A 19,018-nucleotide genomic window follows, 5' to 3' on the forward strand; every position below is an offset into this window, starting at 1 on the left:
ATTTCTGTTCTCTATCAAAGTGTAAGTATTCCTCACATTTTTGATGATCAAATAAGTAATGTGCACTCGAGGTCCTCTTATGTTTTCCATGATTTCTTTTCACGAAAAGAGAAGCAGAAGAGCTGTGGGACTTCCATTCTGACTCCTGCCCACTCCCTGTCTCTGGTTCTCTTTACCTCCCTCTGGGTTGATCAAGTGTTCTTCAGGTGACAGTGCCAGGGCTGCCACTTTGTGAAGCAGTGAGGGCTTCAGGACTGAAGGGCGAGGTTCCTGTTCAAATGGGGTGCTTTGGCCCCCCACCCCACCCTGCCCGTGTCTCATGCTCCTGTTGGTTTCTCTTGCAGAGGTGGAGTTTAATGTATCAGAAGCGTTCGTGCCTCTCGCCACCCCAAATTCCAATCACTCATCCCACACTGGAAACGACTCTGACTCGGGGACTCTGGAGAGGAAGCGGCCGGCCAGCATGGCAGTGATGGAAGGGGACTTGGTGAAGAAGGAGAGGTGAGTTCAGACTGCCCAGGCAAGCAGAGTGGGTGGCAGTGAGGAAGATGGGGCCCTTGTTAGCTCCTGTGCACCCTCGACTGATCAGAGTCAGACCATTCAGGAATCAAGATGCAGGTCGCTCCAGGCACTAGTCTGATCAAGAAGTAGGGATGTGGCTTATCAGTTAACCGTGCTGTGCACTGCGCTTTCCCAATGGCCCGTGACACCCTCTACAGCGCCATGGCATCACACACACCTCACAAGCTCACCTAAATGCGTTGGACTGGCAGAAAAAGAGAGGAAGGAAAAACCAGTTGACAAGTAGGACAGTGGTCCATGACTGTATGTGAGAACAGGCCACATCTCACAGGGAGGTGGTGATTTTCTGTTTAAAAGAGGCACATTGTTGGTGTTACTTGGCCTCGCAGTGGAAGCCGACCACTGAACTTGGTGTTCAGCTGGAGAAATCACCTTGTTCTGGGGGGAAAATGTGGCTGTTCCAGTTTGGTAAGAGGCAGTGTGTCCATACTAGTCTCTGTGGGCAGTTTGTGAGATGGTCAAGGGTAATTGAGACTATGCCTTTTGGCTTCAGATGCCAGCTTGTCCCGTGTGTGTGATGAGATGTCCTGTATCCCAGGGCATCCTAACTGCTCGAGTTAGGAGGCCTGTGTGAAGTAACCTGCTTTTCCTGTGCCTATGTGATAATGTCACTAGAAATAGTTGACGTTAAAACTAAACAACACGCTCTTGTACTTGTTGCCCAATCTTAAATTTTATAGAGAGGTGTGTGGGAGTTGTCTTTTTTTTTTTTTTTTTTTTTTGCAGTACTGAGGATTGAACCCAGAGATGCCCTACCACTGAACCACATCCCTGGTCCTTTTTATTTATTTTTAAATTTCTCACTAAGTTGCTGAGGCTGGCCTCATACTTACTCAACCTCCTGAGTTGCTGGGATTAAAGGCATGTGCCACCATGCCTGGCCAGAATTCATTTTTTTTTAATGTAGAAGTTTCATTACCTGAACCCTCATCCACACTTTAAAGTAGTGATTCCTGGTGAATGTTATTTTGTCTATAACAAAATTAGCTTTTGTATATTTGAAGCTACAAACTGTGGTGTTACAAGTCCTATCACGTGACACAGCTCTGGGTTACCTGCCTGGGTGGACTCTCCCTGCCAGCTGAACATGAGCTCTGACACGCTTGCATCTTTTTTTATTTTCTGAACTGAGAAAAAGAGGTCTCAAGTTTATATACCTGCAGGCGTAAGTGGAAAGAGAGACTTTCTTCTCTCACCCTCCAGCTGCCATCTCCTTCCCAGAACTAGCTCTTTCCAGCACCCTTCCTCTTCACATCCTGCCTCTGCCTCTTCACTAGGATAGGAAGCAAGTCTCTGCCTTCATCCCAGTGAAGAGGCTGACAGTGTGGCAGCCTTACACTGCCCACTTCAGGATCCCGCTGCCGCCTCGTTTCCCAGGCAGGTTTGAGGTGGAGTGAGGAGTAGGGAAGCAAGCCCATCAGCATGGCTCCTCAAGGAGGCCTGCCTGTTGGCTTTCAGCCGCTCACTCACACCAGGTGGATCAAGGACTTTGATCACTCCAGGCCCTTTGGCTTTGCTCAGGTCTAGAGCTAAGTTGAATTGCTTGCTTTGGTGTTGGGGATGGCCATGTGTACGGTCCTCGTCACATCCCTGCATGCCGGGCAACTTGGGCGGCTGTTCCCATGTGTGGTTTAACACATGTGGACTGTGGGCTTCTGTCCGGTAGTCGGCTTGTGTGCTGTGCTGACTGTTTCTTCTCTCTGTAGCTTTGGTGTGAAGCTTATGGACTTCCAGGCCCACCGGCGGGGTGGCACTCTAAATAGAAAGCACATATCCCCTGCTTTCCAGCCACCGCTCCCGCCCATGGACGGCAGCACCTCGGCTCCAGCAGGCCCAGAGCCCCCTTCCCAGAGCTCTAGGGCTGAAAGCAGCTCAGGGGGTGGGACAGTCCCCTCCCCTGCGAGCATACTGGAGCAGGGGCTGAGCCCGGGTGACAGCAGGTAAGGGAGCTGATTCTGCTGGCACTGGAGGCTGGATGCCCAGCCTTCGTGCAGGTGGTGGCCTTTGGGCATGGCATTCATGTCCAAGAGTCGTTCTGGTATAGAGTGAACCAGACTTGCTCTCACTCCCTTAATTGGCAAAGGGCAGAACAAAAGACTGCAAATGGCTTGCTTCCTTCTGTTTTCAAAAGAAGGCAACGTGTGCTTGTGTTCTTTGCCATTCTGCTCTGGTGCTGTAAACTGGAGGCCATAGGCATTAGCAGTATGATGGACCGCCTTTCACCTGCGTGATGTGTAGCTGTCACTGTTCATGTGTTGTTTGCTTGTCGTCACGCAGTGTGCTAACTAGCAAGCGTTTGAGTGTAGCAAGTCTGTCAAGGTATAGTATTCCTGACATTTATCACTCATTCTCTCATCCATTAATTCACCCAAACAGATTCCGAGACCTGAAACGTGCCTCCTAACTGGACCAGGCCTGCTAGTTAACCAGACCCTCCCCACCTTAGGATCGCCCTTGGAATCTTACGCACCGGGCCTTCCATTTCCATGGGGTTCTCTTCTCACAGATCCAACCAATCACACATCAAAAATATTTTTAAAATATTTCTTATGTTGTATTTTTTTTAAATGTAGACAATTTTCCTTGTCGTTCCTTAGACAATACAGTACAACTGTTTACACAGCATTTGCATGGCATTAGGTATTAGAAGTAATTTAGAGATGATTTAAAGTATATGGGATGTTATAGGTAGGTTATATTCAAATACTACACATTTTTATATCGGGGATTTGAGCATCCTTGGATGTTGGTGTCTACAGGGGTTCCCAGAACTAACCCCCCTGGGATGCTGAGGGATGACTGTATTTTATACTATGTTTAGCTCTTCTAGCAGGGAACGTCTGACATCTAACTTGACTTTTACTCCCCTTAGTCCTCCAAAACCCAAGGATTCTGTATCTGCAGCTGTCCCTGCACCAGGGAGAAATAGCAGTCAAATGACCAGTGGCCAAAGCCAGGCCCAGGCAGGTGCCAGCTCCCATCAGCTCTCTGTCGGCCCAGCTCACAACGCTGCTGGTCCCAGCCCTCACACGCTGCGCCGGGGTAAGTGACCCTCTGTGCTCGTTGCCCTTGCGGAAGGCTTCAGTCCCCCCCAGGTTGGTGCCAGGGTCCAGGTTGTGGGGCTTTGGGACGGATCTTTTCCTTATCTGTTATAAAATGGCAAGTAGGAAAATTAGTCATGAAAGAGAAAAAGCATTTAAGAAAAATAGGGGGAAAGTAGCAGAAAAGCAGACATTTAAGAATGTTTCCCTTAGGAGCTTCTAAGCTTAACCAGTAGAAAGCTGTTTCTCCAGAAACACTCCCAGTTTCCAGGCCTTCGCTCCCACTGGGACCCAGCACAGGGTCTGTACTGCTGAGCTCTGTGGGCTGGGAGTCACTATGCCTCTGATTTGGGGTCAGGGCTTCCTGGGTCCTAATTGACAACATGAATGGCTCCTGCCTGAGCCCCTTTAGTCCACCCAGCAACGAGGTGTCTCTTTCAAACATAGAGACCATGCCATCTCTTGGTGACGCTCACCTGTGGCCTCCTTGCCCCCTCCCTCCTGGACCCTGTTGGACTAGCCAGGACTTCTGAGCACCCCTCTTTACTCTCTTCTTTCTGCACTCCGCTCTCAGTTCCTTGGATGTGCTAAGTTCAGTCATTCCTTAGAACTTTTGCACCTGTTGGTTTTTTTTTTTTTTTTTTTTAAAGAGAGAGTGAGAGAGGAGAGAGAGAATTTTTAATATTTATTTTTTAGTTCTCGGCGGACACAGCATCTTTGTTGGTATGTGGTGCTGAGGATCGAACCCGGGCCGCACGCATGCCAGGCGAGCGCGCTACCGCTTGAGCCACATCCCCAGCCCCTGTTGTTTTTTCTTCTGGAACATTCTGTCCCATATCTTCACGTGATCCTTCTCAGGCCTCAGTTTAAAGGGTCACTTCCTCTGTGAAACCAACCTCTCTCTACCATATACACAAGTCATTCTCTATGATGATACTCTTTTTTAGAGCATTTTTCTCGATCTACAAGTTTCTTTGTAGCTTATTTCTAGTCCTTCTGAAGCTCCTCAAAGACTCTTAGTGAGCTGAGTGCTCACCTGTCCCAGACTCTCCAGCATTCCCAGCCCTGTCCTGTGCTCGTCACAGAGTAGTCACAAGTGTGACTGCACGGCACACACTTGTGAGTCTGGGGGTGGAGTGCCTCTAGAGTGTGTCTAGAGAAGCTAGAGGTGATATTGTCCCCCCTTCCTGAAACATTCGGTAACATCTGGAGGCACTTTTGTTGTAATAGGTGGAGAGAGGGCTACTGTTGGCATCTTGTGGGCAGAGGGTCAGGATGGTGCTGAACACCCTGTAGAGCACCCGGCCCAGGTCGTCAGCAGTGCTGAGGTCAGAGATCATGGTCTAGAAAGGGGCCTGACTCAGTGAAGGTGCTCCTTAGCCTGATAGTCCTACAGGAGCCACCATGCCCCACATCCTAGCAGCTAGTTTATGGATGATCCTCACTGCAAAGTGACTTGTAGTTTTTAGTAGCTCAAAAAATAACAAGTTTATTGTAGCAGGTGCTGGTTTCATGTAGTGAGGAACATATTGCTGAGTCCATATTCTTCTTATCATCTTCTCTGTAACCAGGATTGGGAAAGTAGAATCAACACAGTTTATCATTGAATCAACATGTTTATCTATACTTAGTTGGAATGATGAGCATATAAACATGAAGAGTCCTTACAGGAAAAAATTCTAATGCCACACAAATAGCCAGGTGTCGGTCCATTTTCTGTTGCAATAACAGAATACCCAAGGCAGGCTGCTCTGTAAAGGACAGAGGTTTATTTTGGCTTACAGTTCTGGAGGTTGGGAAGCCCAAGGGCACCTTGCCAGCATCTGCGTAGCTTCTGGTGAGGGCCTTGTGCTGCTTCAGCTCCTGGTGGAAAGCGGAAGAGCAAGTGGGCATCTGTAGAAGACAGGAGGGCAAGTGGGCATCTGTAGCGATCCTGTGTAGCTCACTTCTCATGCAGGAAGGGCAGGGGCAGCTCCCCCTCAGCCTCACCCTGCACGGCCACACCAAGGAGTTAAGCTCCAGCACACACACTCAGCGGGACACCCTCCAGCCATAGCACCGAGCATGTAATAATGTTGCACAGGTTATATGTGCAGGTGCAGGGGAGTTACAGCAAGACACGTGTCAGCCCCTGTGAACAGATAGAGGCAGGTCAACAGAGAAGAACCGAGAGTCCACCACAGGCAGGAGTGGGCCGCAGCACCACACAGGGAAGTCATCTGTCCTACTCCAGGGTCAGGGCCTTAGAGCAGCACATGACAAAAACCACTCAGGAGCAGGACCTCCTGGGCCCCTGTGTGGAGGTGCGTTAACCCAGCAGAGCCAGTTTTTTCTCTTATCAGATCTGTTCTTCAGCTGCTGGCTTGAGTTTAGGAACAGTGTCCAGTTCAATGTCCATGGGGCCACGTTCAGTGTCCAGGGCGGCTGCTTCTGTGTTCAGTCTATGGTGGCTGCGTTCTGACGACACTGCTCCTGTGCTCCCCACGCTCCCTGAGGGCAGCTGCCCTGCACAGCCGTCTTCCCTGAGCTTGCCCAGCTTTGAGGGACACCCGCCTGACCTATCCACCTCTGTACCCCACCCCAGAATTTGTGTTTGGCCAGAGTCAGTCAGCGTGGAGCGTGCTCATGCTCAGACGTGTGTGGACCATGACCAGCCTTGGTGGCCACAGCCCATGTCCCCACCTCCCCAGGCTTTCCTCAGGCCTTGTTGCTCCTGCTTTGTGGCTGAGCTCCTGACACGTAAATCGGGTGACTGCACGGCACACACCTCAGTGACTGGTCCAGCTGTCCGCAGGGTCCCATCCTGCTCCAGTGAGAAGCAGAGGTGGTCAGTCTGGAAGGCAGCTGCCCAGCCGAGTGAGCTCGGGGCAGGCCAGCGGCCATGGAAGGGCCTGGGAGCAGTAGGGGCGCAGAGTAGCACTACCAGAAGGTGACAAGTAACGGCCACTACAGGCTTCCCACTGTGACGAGGTCACTTGGGGATGGTGGTGGTCACAGGAAGGAGGAATTCAGCGGGCAGTTGGGCTGCTCGCACCCGCAGGCAGTTGTGATGTGGGGAAAGGCTCTGGGGGCTCAGTTCTGGCTTTTGCCTAAAGTCGGCTAGTTGAAGGCTGCTGACCCAGAAATAAAGGTGCTGACCTCAGGGGACATCGTGAGGGTTAAGTTCAGTGAGTCCCCTGTGAGTGGAAGCACCATGTCTGCACAGCATCGCAGACCTTGGGAGGTCTGCAGGGAGAAGGCACGTGGGGCAGCTCCTTTGTCCTTCTCAAGGCCCTCCTACCCTCAGGCCACCTTCATGTGCACCCTTGACCTGAGCCTGCCTGCCTGGCCCTGCAGGCCTCAGCTTCCAGGCCGTGCCTCTTTCCTGGCTCCCTGGCCCAGGCTCTCAGGCTTCCTGGAGGCGGTTCCACCCCCACCCCCCACCCCGCCTCCCACATACTCTGGTCTTCTGCAGGCCTTCCCCAGCCCCACCCATAGCCCTGCCACTCTGCTGTGGCGCTTCTCTCCTGAGTCCTACTGTACCCTGAAATGTCAGGAATGACTTTCATTCAATATGAATTAAGTAAATATTACTTAAAACAGAAAATTGGACCTTTTTTAAAAGTTGCTTATGGCAACCAGGGTATGACTGATATTCCAGAGATCTCTTCCTTTATAAGCTGATTAGCTTTTTTCTGTGGGAAAAGGTCTTCAGAGTTCCAGTATCAAAAATTCTAGGCTAACATAGCAGAGCAGACTTCACCCTTGTCAACTCTGAATTCTGGGCTTTGTGAGCAGGGAGCAGGGACCCAAGCAGTGTAGGAAGAAGAAAGAGGATAAAGAATCCAGGGAGTCCGCTAACATGGGTGTGAATCTCTGTCCTGCCATTTACTCACTGTGTGACCTCTTATGAAATGCTTGCCCTCTCTGTTGCTCAGTGTTCTCCACTGTGAAATGGGTCTAACAGTGCTCAGATGGTGCAGGTGATGTTGGGAGAGTGACTCATGTTCCTCTGTGTCCTTCATTTCCTTCTCCCCTTCTTATGGGATCAGTGAGCTCTCAGCTGAAATCATGAAATGCTCAGGTCCTGGTTTCTTCCCGCCTCTCCCGGACACCAACGAGGTTCCAGATCTGTTTTCTCCATCCCATCCTCCTCAGTGTCAAGTTCCCAGCCAGAACCTCAGCTGTCAGGAGGAGAGAGATGGCTATCACCTCTCTTGAGAGAAATAATTCTAAGGCAGCTTTTCCAGATTTATTTGTACTTTTACCTATATTGTATCTGTTAACCCAAGTTATTCTGGAATCGATAGAATTTCAGTTATTAACAATAAGTCAAGCCCTCTGGGAGGAGCCGGCTTGGGGTCAGGCCACTGTGGGGAGGGGGGCCACCACGCCGCTCCCCCGCTTCTTCCCATGCTCTGGGGCACCCAGGGAGGGGCCTGGAGCAGCGTTTCCCTGGTGGTGTGGCAGCCTCTGATCTCTTTAAAATGACAGGTCACAAAGGGTCAGGTGTGTATAATGCACTTAATGTTTTGTAAATACATTGTTGGTTTTGTCATGATTTTTGATTTACCATGCAGTTGAGTTCCCACTCCCCTCCATGCCGCTTCCCCTGGCATCACTGTCTGACGTCACCAGGGTACATTTATCACAACTAAGGCACCAGTCTGGTTCCCAGCTGTTCATTAAACTCCAGTGACATCCGTCTCCCCATCCTGGAGGCCCAGTGCCGAATGCTCATGGTTTCCTCTGGTCTGTGGGTCTGTGACGCTGTCTCAGTCTTCCCTTGTGTTGGTCTGACTTTGGCTACTTGAGGAGGGGTGGTCAGGCGTCTGGAAGGAAGTCCCTCCTTTGGTGTTGGTCAGCTGGCCTTCTGGTGGCTGGACTGGGGCTCCAGGTCCTAGAGAGGGAGACAGCAGGCACATGAGGTCAGCACCGCTTGTCCCTGTCTCCAGGGACAAGCTCCTTGGCCTTGCTCCTTGCTGAGGTGGTGCTGGCTGTCACTCTGCTGCTATTACTAAAAGTTCTTGTTTCTCCTTTGTGCAGCAGTTAAGAAACCTGCTCCAGCGCCCCCAAAACCGGGAAACCCGCCTCCTGGCCATCACGGGGGCCCGAGTGCTCCAGGAGCGTCTCAGCTTCCACCCAGCCTGTCACCAAAGCCATCCGCTCGAAGTCCGTCTCCTCCCCCACAGCACACAGGCCCAGCCCCAGGCCAGCCCTTGGCCACCTCCCAGCTCTCTGCACCCCGGAGGTACTCCAGCAGCCTGTCTCCAATACAAGCACCCAGCCACCCGCCGCCACAGCCGCCCACCCAGGCCACGCCGCAGGGGCACAGCAAACCGAGTGGCCAGGGCCCACCCACCTCCATGACACTGCCCAGTGAGCACGGACTCGAGCAGCCACCCCACACCCCTCCTCAGACGCCAACACCCCCCAGTACTCCACCCCTAGGAAAGCAGAACTCCAACCTTCCAACTGCTCAGACCCAGGTGGTGAGTAACCCTGAGGCTACGCAGACACATGCTGGAACCCTGCCGAGACCCAGGCCAGTACCAAAGCCGAGGAACCGACCCAGCATGCCCCCGCCCCCCCATCCTCCTGGCGCCCACTCTGCCGGGGACAGCAGCCTCAGCAGCGCAGCACCAACAGCTTCCAAAATAGTGACAGGTAAGTAGGAGTCACTCTCCCCTGCCAACCATGCTGGCCCCCAGCCAGGTGCCGTTGAGGTTTTATTGGCACACAGCCACGCCCAGCAGTCACATCTGGTCTCTGGCTGCTTTTGTGCTAGAACAGCAGAGTGGTGTGGTCGTGGCAGGTCACGTGACCTGCAAAACTGAAATCCACAGCCTGAGCTTGAAGTTGGTTCAAGATTTCTAGTCGTATTACATATGTCAAATCTATCTCCATTTGCTTGTTTCTAAATGTGATGACTTTTAATCCAGGTTCTTAGTAAAGACATTCATAGTGAATGAAGAATTTCAGGTATAACTTTAAAAATCCTGATCATGCCAAGTTGAATGAGGTGGAAGGCAGGTCTCAGAGCCTGATCCTAGCAGAGTGCCACCTTCCAGTGGCACAAGAGGGAAGAATTGAGATTCCCTGCAGCCCCAGTGCCAGCCTGTTTTGAGAGGGGATGGTTGTGTGAGTGGAGCAGACCCCTAATGGGATCTCCTGCAGGAACTCGAGAACACGACCATTTTCTTTAATCACATTAAAAACCATTTTCATCTCAGATACTCAAATTCAATATTTAATTTTAAGTATGAATAGATTTTTAGTGTTTTAAAAATGGCATTAGTAGCTCCACATCAATTCTTCCAGCTATAGATTATTCAAATGGAGGCATTTTTGGAGAAGCCACTGAAATATTCCTCTGGGCTCTCCAACCATCCCAGGTGGCTTCTCAGTGGAAAATGAGCCAACAGTGCACCCAAAATGGGGACCCAAGATGATAAGGTTAACCAACTTCAAATAATATCTTTCAATAGCTTTATTTCCCCCCAGGAATGTGATGCCTCGTTTGTACATGTTATCAATGGTTAATGACTTTTCTTATGACACCAGTGTTATTTTGAAAACCACAAAGCCACAATGGTTTGTTTGCTTGTTTGTTTCCCAATAGATGTCCTTCCTAGTGCCCTCACAGGTGGGGAAAGTGTCCAGGACTAAGGTCTGTACCCCGCAAGCAGCTTGACCGCAGCTCCAATGCTCCTGCTAAGCCATGTTTCGTGTATGTGCTTTGGACTTTGTGCTCCAGAGTGGCCCTTGACCCGCGCGATGGCAGTCAGCAGGCCGTCCGTGCCATAGCATGTGGTCATTCCTCTTGTGTTTATCAGAAGCACTTTGAGCTGCAGTGCTCCAAATCCGGACGTAGATGTCAGTAGAGGGAGAGCTGCTTTCAAGCTGTTCACGGAGGATGCTAAAACTTTTCTCTCCTGTTGGTAACACAGCCTGATGCTCTGCCCAGTGCAGTTGGCCTCCCACTGACTGACTCATCAGCATCCAACCAAGAGGACTCAAGTGACAACAGCACAAAAACTTGTGTCCCTTAAGTCCTAGCTTTATTTTATTTTTTTCAATCTTAAGTGCAATCTTAACTGCATGGAGCTTCTTAATTGATGTCTGAAATTCTCAGGACCGGGGGGAAAACCAGTCTTCCCCCAAGATCCTTTACTGAATTCCTTGGAATCCCTTTGTAATCCAGCATGCCTACATTTTGCTTTCTTAAACCACAATGAGCTTTTTAAAAGGCGCTGTGAAGCTCATCTGAACCTGCCCTTGGACCCACATTTGCTCAGCAGAAGCCTCTCGTTAAGAGTGTGATTGCCTTCATCACAGCCAGAAGCATTTTATAGGCCATGCAGTAAGAGCACCCCAGCTTCTGCTCGAGCAAGACTCCTATAGGCAGCACAAGGGAAGGCTAGAGTGTGACTGAAAACACGGGGGAGCCACAGGCCTGAGCCCACCTTCCTTATTACCTGGTGACTGACCTGAGTCTGGGAGTGCCCAGTGGGTGTGGAAATCGTTTACAGTGTAAAGTAACTGAGCCATAATCACTGTTAAAGGATTAACACTTTAGTACTTGTGGCACACCAACATTTTATTTCTAGATCTTTTGTTTTTATTTAGATGGAAGACTACAAATCAGAATTCCATGTCTCCTTTAATAGAGTCCTTACCTGGGTTGTGTTTATGCCAGAAGGTTGTTCTGTTGATCAGCCACAACACTGCAATTCACTGTGCTTTGTAATTATTAGGCAAAATTTTCCACTTAAAAGTAACTTTTCCATAAGATATTAGCTAAATATTTAAAAGCCAGTCTATGCTGTGAGTTCTCCTAACACAAGACTCCAGGTCACCACAATTGCCTTTGTATTACAGAATTAACCTTTAACATCTTACAATCCCCTGGATGCCCTTGGATGTACACAGAAAGCCAGCAGTTAAGAGTCCAGGAGCCCACAGGGGTTGGCTTGCCTATTAGTGATTCTCGAACATAGCACTGGGCTTTTACAGAAGGTAGTAACTTCCTTGAGCAGGGTCCTGTACCATGGCATCTTGTTTTCACTTGGAAAACTTCAGATGGGCAATTTCCTGAAAATAGGCCCTTCATTTAGAGTATTTCATCTCAAAGAGCTGATACGAGGATTCTGGGATCAAGGTCAGCTCTCCGGGGATCACTGCTGCCACACAGGCTTGGTGGCCAGTGTCTGGCAGCTCAGCACAGAGCAGAGCTCTGGAGAATGGAGGATCAGTAGGGTTTTAACTTCCCAAGGGAACAGTGTTCATCTTGCTGTGTTTAATAAGTTTTAGCAAAGAGTATTCTAATTTAAACATTTTATTAAATAATTTAGATGTATGACCTGCCATATTCAGTCAGAACTGAAATTGGAATATGTAATGGTAAGGAAAAGGCACCTGATTGGCCAAAGCATTTTTGCTGCTGTCTGATCATATTTGTGCACTAATGCCTGTTACTAACCAGTCTCCCTAACCCTGCCTGCTTGCACCCCTACTAATAGTGCATGCACTAAGGAGGGCGGCTTGTCCATGCTTGCTGTGAGTCATCCTGAGTACTAAATGTGTGCACAGATGTGGATCAGGTGCCACAGGGCCGGCCTCATGACTTCTGTGACTTCTATTCTTTCCTCTATTGAACAGGCTTGAGGTGTAGTAGAAACACATACACTGCACCGTCAAGCATACCTAACTTAGCATTTTAGCTCTCTGTTACACTGGGCAGGGGACAACCTGGTTGACCTTGGAAGTGGTGACACCTGGTAGAACTGATGAGGGGATTAAACTCGGTGAAATAGGAAGCACCTGTTACAGTTCATAACACACAGGGTCAAATCTATGGCAGTTGTTTATTACATTTATCTAGACGAAAATGTTTTAGATCAAAGTTACATATTAGATGGATTCCTAAGTCAACGTTTATAGAACTTACATGCCCAGACCCAGCCTTCTAGGACCCAGAGCCAGGAGGTCAGGAGCAGGGCTCCTGTGTCCATATTTCAATTTCATGCGCCACTTGGTTTTCCTATTAGTGTTTTTGTGGGTTAGGAAGACAATACCCTGCAGGAGAAGACATTCCTTCCTGTAGGCAGAGGAGTTAGGCGAATACCCAGGGCCACAATGACGGAGTCGCTCTCAAATGCCCCTAACACTGGGCAGTTTGCTGGCTCTCCAAGCGTCCTCTTTTAAAAATCAAACTCCTTATATTGTGAAATAATACATTCTTTAAAAATAGTGTGGATATAAAAGGAAATTTTGAGAAATAGAAACAATAAGAACTTACAGTTCTATAATTGGGGAAGTCTCTTCTACTTTTTAAAAATTCTGGTTTTTCTGAAGGCAAGGAGGTGTGTGGTGACAATTATTTTGACGTATACAGATTTTGATCCTGTGTTATTTTATTTTACATCTGTGGTCTTTGCCATCTATGTTAGATGACAGCATAATATTTCATCTAGCAGATGGATCAGTACTAAGTGGCTTGTTCTTCTATTGGCAGTTTACTTTTAACAAGTAGATAAGAGAAATCGTGTCAAGTTAAATATCCAGTGAGACTTGAACAGAACCTCTCCTAGAATAATAAAAAGCTGAGCCAGTGTCTTTCATGGATAAGGATATTGTTTGTAGTCTTAAGGAGTGGTGAGGCCTAGAAGGCAGCCGTGCCTTTGGTCCCTGGGTCAGAGCTGAAGGATGGACAGTGGCGGTAGGGCTTGTCCACTCTGCAGCTGAGCCTGAAACTCTTCATTTCAAGAGTGGATTTGGATCCACTTGGTCTCAGATAACCTTGCCCTCTTGAAAGATAGATTTATGACCAAAAGCACCCACTCAAAATCGCAAGGGTGACCGACTGTCCTAGAATCATACCCTAAGTACCAGGTTGCCAGTATAGGCCCTCAGAGGGCCTGCTTCCTGGAGGGAGACACTCGGGTCAGGAGGACCTGGGCTACGTGTGTCAGAGGCCCAAACCCAGGATGAACCATCTCCATTCTGCCTTTGGGCTGAGTCCGGTTACTGGGAGTCTTTTCCAGTTTCTTGGTAGTTGTTAGCATCTGTTGTGAACTTAATTCCAAGCAATATGCACAAAGTCCAGCCCTTCGTGGAACGCAGATAGTGTATATATTCATAGGCGGAGGGTTGGAGAGACTTGGATTCTTTCATCTGTCTTTAAAATAATTTTTTCTCCTTTTTATTACAATGCACCAGAAAGTTTAAGACTGAAGCCATTAGCTCCTCAGGTGACGTCTTCTTTTTCAGGATCCTCACTCAAGAGCTTCCACACTCCCTTAGGGAGGAGAAAAAGCATTATGTATATCATAGCCAGACTCTAGCCATGTGGCTTCAATCCCTTCAGACCTGCACTCTCCCGTCCCCTGGGACAAGGAGCAGAGCCCTTGAGCGGCTGTCTGCCTCCCCTCTCTCCCCAGTGGAGTGGTGAGGGTTGATTGGCAGGGTGCATGGGGAGCATTTAGCAAGCCCAGTGAGTCCTCATGACTGGCGTACTCCCTCTCAGAATCCTCGCTGCACACATTGCCTCCCTCCTTCCTCCTCGTTGTGTGCAAACAGACCCATTGTTTGCTTTCACAAAATGATACACGGAAAAATGAGAAATGGGCTTGGGGAGCCGGGGGGACGGACAAGAGCAGGTTGAGGGATTTCCCTAGGCCCTACTACACATTTTCCCCCGATATAGAATTGTCTTCATTATAAATAGAAAAATTCAGAGAAGTAAAAATGGAGATGTTGTCCATGATGTGTGAGGTCTTATATGTAAATATAGATGTTAACAAGTAGAAACCCAGTCCGTATGTACAGGGTCTTTGCCTCGCTCATGCCCCCCAGGTTCCTTGTCAGCTCTGGGGGCTGAGAGGAAACACTGCTGCTTGGCACCATCTGTATTGTTGGGTCGGGACGACAGGGAAAAGGTTTACAATTTCCAGTGGTTTTTTTTTCCACTGTTGCCTTGAGTCCTGGCTGCAGTTGCCTAAGGACATTTAAGAAGGGAGGGTTGGTCACACAGGATGACTCTTCCATGCAGCCATCCAAGTGTCCAGCCACGATGTGTGAAGTCTGCTGTTTGTCAGTGGTGCTTCTAGGTACTGAGGATGTACTGTGAACAAGACAGATGTGCACTCTGTCCTGTTGACTTCCATTCTGCTGAGGACCATTCTGAGACATCCTCAGTTCTGTGCACACAGACTGCTTCTGACTGTGCCATTGTAGAGAGCGCCTCAGCCCAGTGCAGTGGGATTTATAGTTATCTTAAGACCTAAATTGTCTGAAATGACATTGAGCGCTTGAATTCTTTAACACACAGGCTCCTCCATAAATCTAGGAATTTGAGTTGTGATGCACAGCAAACCCTGAGGGACAAGTCTGCCAACCCTCCTAGAAGTCACTGTGAGGAAAGGGGTGCCCCAGGGAGAACTATGGGGACAGGAGTGTGGAAGGGGTTGGGGACAGGGGTGAGTCTCAGAGCCGTGAGAAGGTGCACCAGCATTTGCCTGCTGTGTCTGCGTAGATGAGGAGCTGGGGAGACAGAGGCACTATCAGAAACAGCTCCAGCAGGGGCAGCCTGTGCCAAGAGCAGGGAGAGCCGTCTTCAGCCCACCTGGGAAGTGCTCCAGCAAGCCCACCTTCCATGTGGTTCCCTCCCCGCACCCTCCAGGACAGCTCTAACCTGACAAAGTAAAATCACAACATAGCCAAACATTTCTCTTCCCTCAAATACCTAACAGAGCTTTTCTCATAATTTGCTAGAGCTCACCTCTACCTGACACTGAACCTTAGGGTTGGGCCCCCCACTTGTCCACAGGCTTCATTAACACTGTGTCTGTATTGTTCACTGTTGTGTCCTCAGCAGGTAGAACATGGCATGTGGTCAGCGCTCAGTAAATATTTAGTATTTGTTCATGAATGAGTGAATTTAGGACCCACTAACCTCTCTGGGAAGAGAGCTGTGGTGGATTAAGGTGTCTTATCAGCATGAGCATGAGGGACAGTGGCTTGAGAACCATATATTTTCCATCTTACTAAAAGGAATTCTGGGGCTGGGAACTTGTGTAACTCATGGTAGAGCACTTGCCCGGCATGTATGAGGCCCAGGGTTGCATCCCCAGCACTGGAGAGCAGGGGAGGGGGAGGGATCAACCAAAAGAATTTCAGCCAACATAATAAGACATGAAAAGGGAATTTGATGTATAAGTATTAGAGAAAACTAATATTTATAGGAGATTTGGTAGTCTACTTCAGTTATTGTCAACCAGGGATGATTGGGCCCCCAGCAGATACTTGACAGTGCCTGGAGACTGTCAAGACAGTCACCCTAGGGGAAAAGAGCCATCTAGCATTTAATAAAGTAAAGTCCATGGATTCTGCTCAATATCCTATAATGCACAGGACAGCCCCACAACCCAAATAATTCAACCCCAAATTTTTCTAACCCAAGGTTGAGGTCATAGCATTGGTAACAGGAGGAATCCCTGCTGATAGGAGATTTCATCTAGTGCATCAGAGGCCTTGCTAAGGAAGAGGTTTCCTTTCTTCAGTCAGAAATCCTCTGAGGGCTGCCCAGGCTCACAAGAAGGAACACCAGAGGGGATTGTGCCATGAGGGCCACTTTCTGGGATCTCCAAGGCTTGACTCAACTTCTCAGGGCTGCTGAGGTCTCTAGCAGGGGACTATGTGCATGGGCTGACTCACCTTCCCAGCCTCGTCCCCGGGGCTCCCACACGTCGCCCCTCGTTGATACCATGTCTCCTTGTGTTTTTCTGTCCAGACACCAATTCTAGGGCTTCAGAACCGCTTCGCAGCATCTTTTCTGAAATGCACTCAGACTCCGCAAACAAAGACCTGCCCGGCCACATTCTGCTGGATATAGACAATGACACGGAAAGTACCGCCTTGTGAAGAAAGCCGCTCCCAGCCGTCCCTCCCACCCTGTGGGCCGGAACCAGGCTGGGCAGACCAGACAGTGAATAGCTTTCAGTGGAGGAGAAAGGTCCTCCCACGCGGGACCTGGCCTTTTGCACAGCCCAAGGAGAGCGTGGAGGCCCACACTTCAAAGCTGCATGACCTGGGTCTTGAAGAAGTTGGCTTTCTTTACCTGGGAGGGCAACCATGGCAAAAAGTCAAAAGCAAAGAAGAACCAGGAGAGGACCAGCCTTCCTGCTGAGCAGTGCATAGGAAGCTTTGGCCACTGCTGTGAACGCAGGTGGCACCCACAGCAGCTTGGAGCGAACGAGAAGCAACGCGCCGTCTATTTAATAAAACCCTCAGCCATGCAGGTCAGTGCTGCTTGCTACTGGGGCGTTCACCCTCGTGTACCAGGAGGGAGCCCCTCCTGCAGACTTTCTGTAGAACCGTTTTGTATTAAGTCTGGTCTGTGTCTTCCCAGTCCCCTCAGAACCGTGAGCATCGATGGTGACTGCTGGATCTGTCACCTCATCAAACTGGACGTGACTTGTGCCTTGTCAGATTTCCAGAATGCAGAGAAATGTACTGTCTTTTTTTTTTTTTTAAACAATGTAATTGCTCCTTGATACGGACCGAACATTATTCTAGTTTCATGTTTAATTTGAATTAAATATATTCTGTGGTTTATATGAAAATTTGATAATTCTTGGACGAAAACTAGAGTGTGTGTGTGTGTGTGTGTGTGTACACGTACGTACACACGTGGGTGCATTTTGTCACTTAGCCAAGTAGAATTGCTGATGGGTCATCTTAGGAGGTCCAATTGTAACTCAAAGCATTTGAAAAAATAGAGTGAAGTCGCTGCAGTGAAAAAGGCCACCAGGCTCCCCCAGACCTCCAGGCTGAGTGTCCTGTGGCTCAGGCTGCTCTCGGGGTCTCACCAGTCCCCATCCCCTTTCTTGTCCCTCGAGGGACATAGACGGGGGGTGCTCACTCTCAGAGACTCGGCCTCCACAGGGCCAGGAAATACATCAGCAGCTTTAACTGCCACAGGAGTCCCCTTTTCAGGGACTGGGATGCCTTCTTGCCCTGCCACATCTTTCCCAGGATTGAAACCCTTGAGAAGAGCAGGTGGGGAGTTGGAGCCAAATGAGGCTGCGGTCTGAACCACTGTTCTCATGAAGACCCCTCCCCAGGGCCACATATGCACAAAGGGGGACACACTGCTAGGGCCGTCCATTGTTGGAGCTGTCAGCTGGGAGTGTCAGTGGCCTGCCCCTGGCTTGGGAGACACTGAATTTCCTTTTATCATGAACTTAAACCTGGCTTGACAGGAGCAAATCTGCACCTGTGATCCCCCCATATGTTAAGTTTCTGTCTGCTCCAGACGCACTCTTCCTTCCTCCCCCTTAGCTATAGAACAAACGCTGCCTAGGAGGATTCTGTGCAGGCTGGGGCTCAGTGTCCAGCCCCTTCTCCATGGCGCCCAGCTGTGCACGGCCGGAGTCTGTCTGCAGCACCTTGGAGATGTCTCCGGAGAGGTCTCCACTGGGATGCCCAAGCCGAGCACTCGGGATGCAGGGATGCAGAACACGTGCTTGTCAAGGGGACAGCATTGACGTGCTCCCTGCCTGCAGCAGGTGTTTGTTATTGATGATTCTGATACAGGACACACCAAACCCTCATTTTAAGGGCATCATTCAAGTTTATTCTGTTTTATTCTGTTGTCCGTGGCTCTCTCCTGACCCGACAGCTCCAGTCTTCGTAAAAATGAAAACTATTTGATGGGTCAAAGGTAAATACCAAACAGAAGCTACTGTTAATCATCTTTGGGGGGATGAGCCAGCAGGGACCTGGTGGCTCAGAATTGGATGTTCTGAGCTGTCACTGTGTCAGCTGAGGGTGGATCCTCTTTGTCATTCTGGAGCCTACAGTCCCTCCTGCTGTGCTTGTCACCTTGGCAGGCTCTTTTCCCCTCCCCACTGCTCTAAGTGGGCCAGAATCTGAATCCAGAGCCAGCCACCCTGGCCATCCAGAAAGGTGCTGGTTTCTAGAAAGATCCTGCTGGTTATCTGACTTCCTGATTGCTTCCTTTCCTTCTTTCACAATTTCTTAATGCTCTAGCCCTGTGTGGCAGACCTTTTGTCCCTGCTCCTTCTGCCTCTGCTACAACACCAGTGTCCGAGCTGTTCCCCTCACCACGCCCTGCAGCTCAGCACCCATGTGTTTAGTCCAGTACTCTGAAGGCCACAGAGGTTCAGAGAGGAGCCCTGGCTGCCCTGATTGTGCTGGGTTCTGCCCCGTGGTCACTCCAAGAGTTCAGAGGTGGTTGGAATGGCCCAATCCCTGGACTGTCTTATGGCCCTGGTTCCCAGGGATCTCATGGATGGACCCCTTGTTCTTCTTGGGGCTGTAGTTCCCAGTGAGTTCATATTTGAAGGTATCAAAGCCTCCTCCTGGTTTTTCTTGCTGAGGCCCACTTCCAC

At 49.6% G+C, this 19,018-nt stretch overlaps 1 protein-coding gene across 8 annotated transcripts in view; it reads left to right on the top strand.

The window, feature by feature from the left end:
- Arhgap17 (Rho GTPase activating protein 17) overlaps positions 1-17,227 on the top strand; it is an 84,859-nt gene extending 67,632 nt beyond the window's left edge. For 2 of the 8 annotated variants that reach the window (XM_078024177.1, XM_078024184.1), the window contains 5 exons: positions 345-501; positions 2,289-2,522; positions 3,455-3,624; positions 8,649-9,269; positions 16,396-17,227. In XM_078024177.1, coding sequence (XP_077880303.1) covers positions 345-501; positions 2,289-2,522; positions 3,455-3,624; positions 8,649-9,269; positions 16,396-16,526 — 1,313 coding nt within the window. In that variant the 3' untranslated portion in view covers positions 16,527-17,227. Of the gene's footprint in view, positions 1-344; positions 502-2,288; positions 2,523-3,454; positions 3,625-8,648; positions 9,270-10,224; positions 10,273-11,956; positions 12,006-16,395 lie in introns of all 8 variants that reach the window. The other 6 variants (XR_013426985.1, XR_013426986.1, XM_078024180.1 and 3 more) reach the window with 6 other exon arrangements.
- The last annotated feature ends 1,791 nt before the right edge of the window (positions 17,228-19,018 follow it).

This window comes from Ictidomys tridecemlineatus, chromosome 10, assembly GCF_052094955.1.
Source record: "Ictidomys tridecemlineatus isolate mIctTri1 chromosome 10, mIctTri1.hap1, whole genome shotgun sequence".
In the NCBI taxonomy this organism is placed as follows: Eukaryota; Metazoa; Chordata; class Mammalia; order Rodentia; family Sciuridae; genus Ictidomys; species Ictidomys tridecemlineatus.